Source organism: Myotis davidii, unplaced genomic scaffold (assembly GCF_000327345.1).
Source record: "Myotis davidii unplaced genomic scaffold, ASM32734v1 scaffold46, whole genome shotgun sequence".
Classification (NCBI taxonomy): Eukaryota; Metazoa; Chordata; class Mammalia; order Chiroptera; family Vespertilionidae; genus Myotis; species Myotis davidii.
Window position 1 is genome coordinate 3,711,499 of NW_006383006.1, and position 1,545 is coordinate 3,713,043.

At 38.8% G+C, this 1,545-nt stretch overlaps 1 protein-coding gene across 3 annotated transcripts in view; it reads right to left on the bottom strand.

Annotated features, from left to right (window-relative positions):
- Window positions 1-1,545, bottom strand: part of GANC (glucosidase, alpha; neutral C) — a 69,412-nt gene that overhangs the window by 9,606 nt on the left and 58,261 nt on the right. For all 3 annotated transcript variants that reach the window (XM_015557545.1, XM_006778054.2, XM_015557546.1), the window contains exon 20: window positions 662-736. In XM_015557545.1, coding sequence (XP_015413031.1) covers window positions 662-736 — 75 coding nt within the window. The remainder of the gene's footprint in view (window positions 1-661; window positions 737-1,545) is intronic.

Genomic DNA, 1,545 nt, shown 5'->3' on the forward strand with positions numbered 1-1,545 from the left:
TGTATGTACTATGTTTCACCAGAGTATGTTATTTTTACGCTTTTCTCATATTTTTACAGCTTTATTGAAGTAATTCACATGCCTACAAGTCACCCTTTTAATGTATATATTGTTAAATGGCTTTTAGTATATCCAGAGTCATGCAACCATCACCACAATGAATTTTAAAACACTTTTATCACCCAAAAAAGAATCCCTGTGCTCATTAGCAGTCACTACCCATTACTCCCCAAATTCTCTCCTAGCTGTCTCCATGTCAGGAAGAGAGTCCTCACCAGGAACTTAATTGGTTGGCACCTTAATCTAGTACTTTTGCCACCAAAACTATGAGATATTAAATTTCTGGGGTTTTTTTAGTTTGTTTGTTTTTAAGAGAGAGAAGAAGGGAGAGGGAGACAGAGAAACATCTATATGAGAACTAGTATCAGTTGGCTGCCTCCTGCACACACTTCCTACTGGGGATGGAGCCTGATACCCAGGCATGTGCCCCGACCAGGAATCAAACCGACAGCCTTTTGGTACACAGAACAACACCCAGGCAACTGGCCAGGGCAATACATTTCTATTTTTTAAGCCAACCAATCTGTGGTATTTTGTTATGGCAGCTCAAGCAGGCTAATACAGTACCACAGGTAAAAATAACAGTCTGAAAACAACTTACAGTGTCCAAGGCTACTGGGATCTTCACAGTGCATGCTCCTTCCCAAGAAGCAAATGTCTTAGAGTCATACCAGACCTGGACAGGAACATACCCCAGTGAAAAAGAGCGGATGAGCAACTCTGCTCACAATTTTATTATTCAGTAGAACACCCATTTATCTTGATTTCAAATACATGTAACCAGAAAGCTAAAATAAGTATAATTTTAAAAATCTTGAGTAGAAGTTAGGAAGGACACATACTTTTCAGAAGATCCCAAAAGACTAACCTACTAATGTGACAGATTAATTTGACTAAAAGGCCACTCATTTGCCCATCCATCCATCCATCCATCCATCCTAAAGTTATCAATTAAATAACCTGCCATGTGCCTAGCAACACGAGATAAACATGAGTGAACAGAAAGAGGCAGTTCCTGACCTCATGGATTTTACAGTCCAGTTGGCTTATAAGAACTTAATGTGTCTATTAGTAAAAAATATGGTGGAGAGAAGGAAACAACAAGAAGGAAAGCACATTGCAGGCAAATGAATGACAGATGAGGCGTGGAAAAAAGAAAGTGTCAGAGAAGGAAGTATCTCATAGAAAAACAAAAGGAAACTTGAATGACTACAATAGGATCATTTATTTTTATTTTTTTACAAAGTACAGTTCAGGGATGAGGTTCAAACTTTTATCTGGGATTTCTGTCAAGGGGGTTTAGTTGTTGAAGTACCAAAGAGGTACAACAAAGCAATTTGATGGGCTTTGTTACTAATGTTGTGGCCCCATCCCATAATAAAGAAACAGAATTTCCAGAGGATGAGGCCCAGAAATCAGGATTTTAAAGAGATTCCCAGGTGATTCTAATGTGCAGCCAAGGTTGAGAACCACTGATTTAAAGGT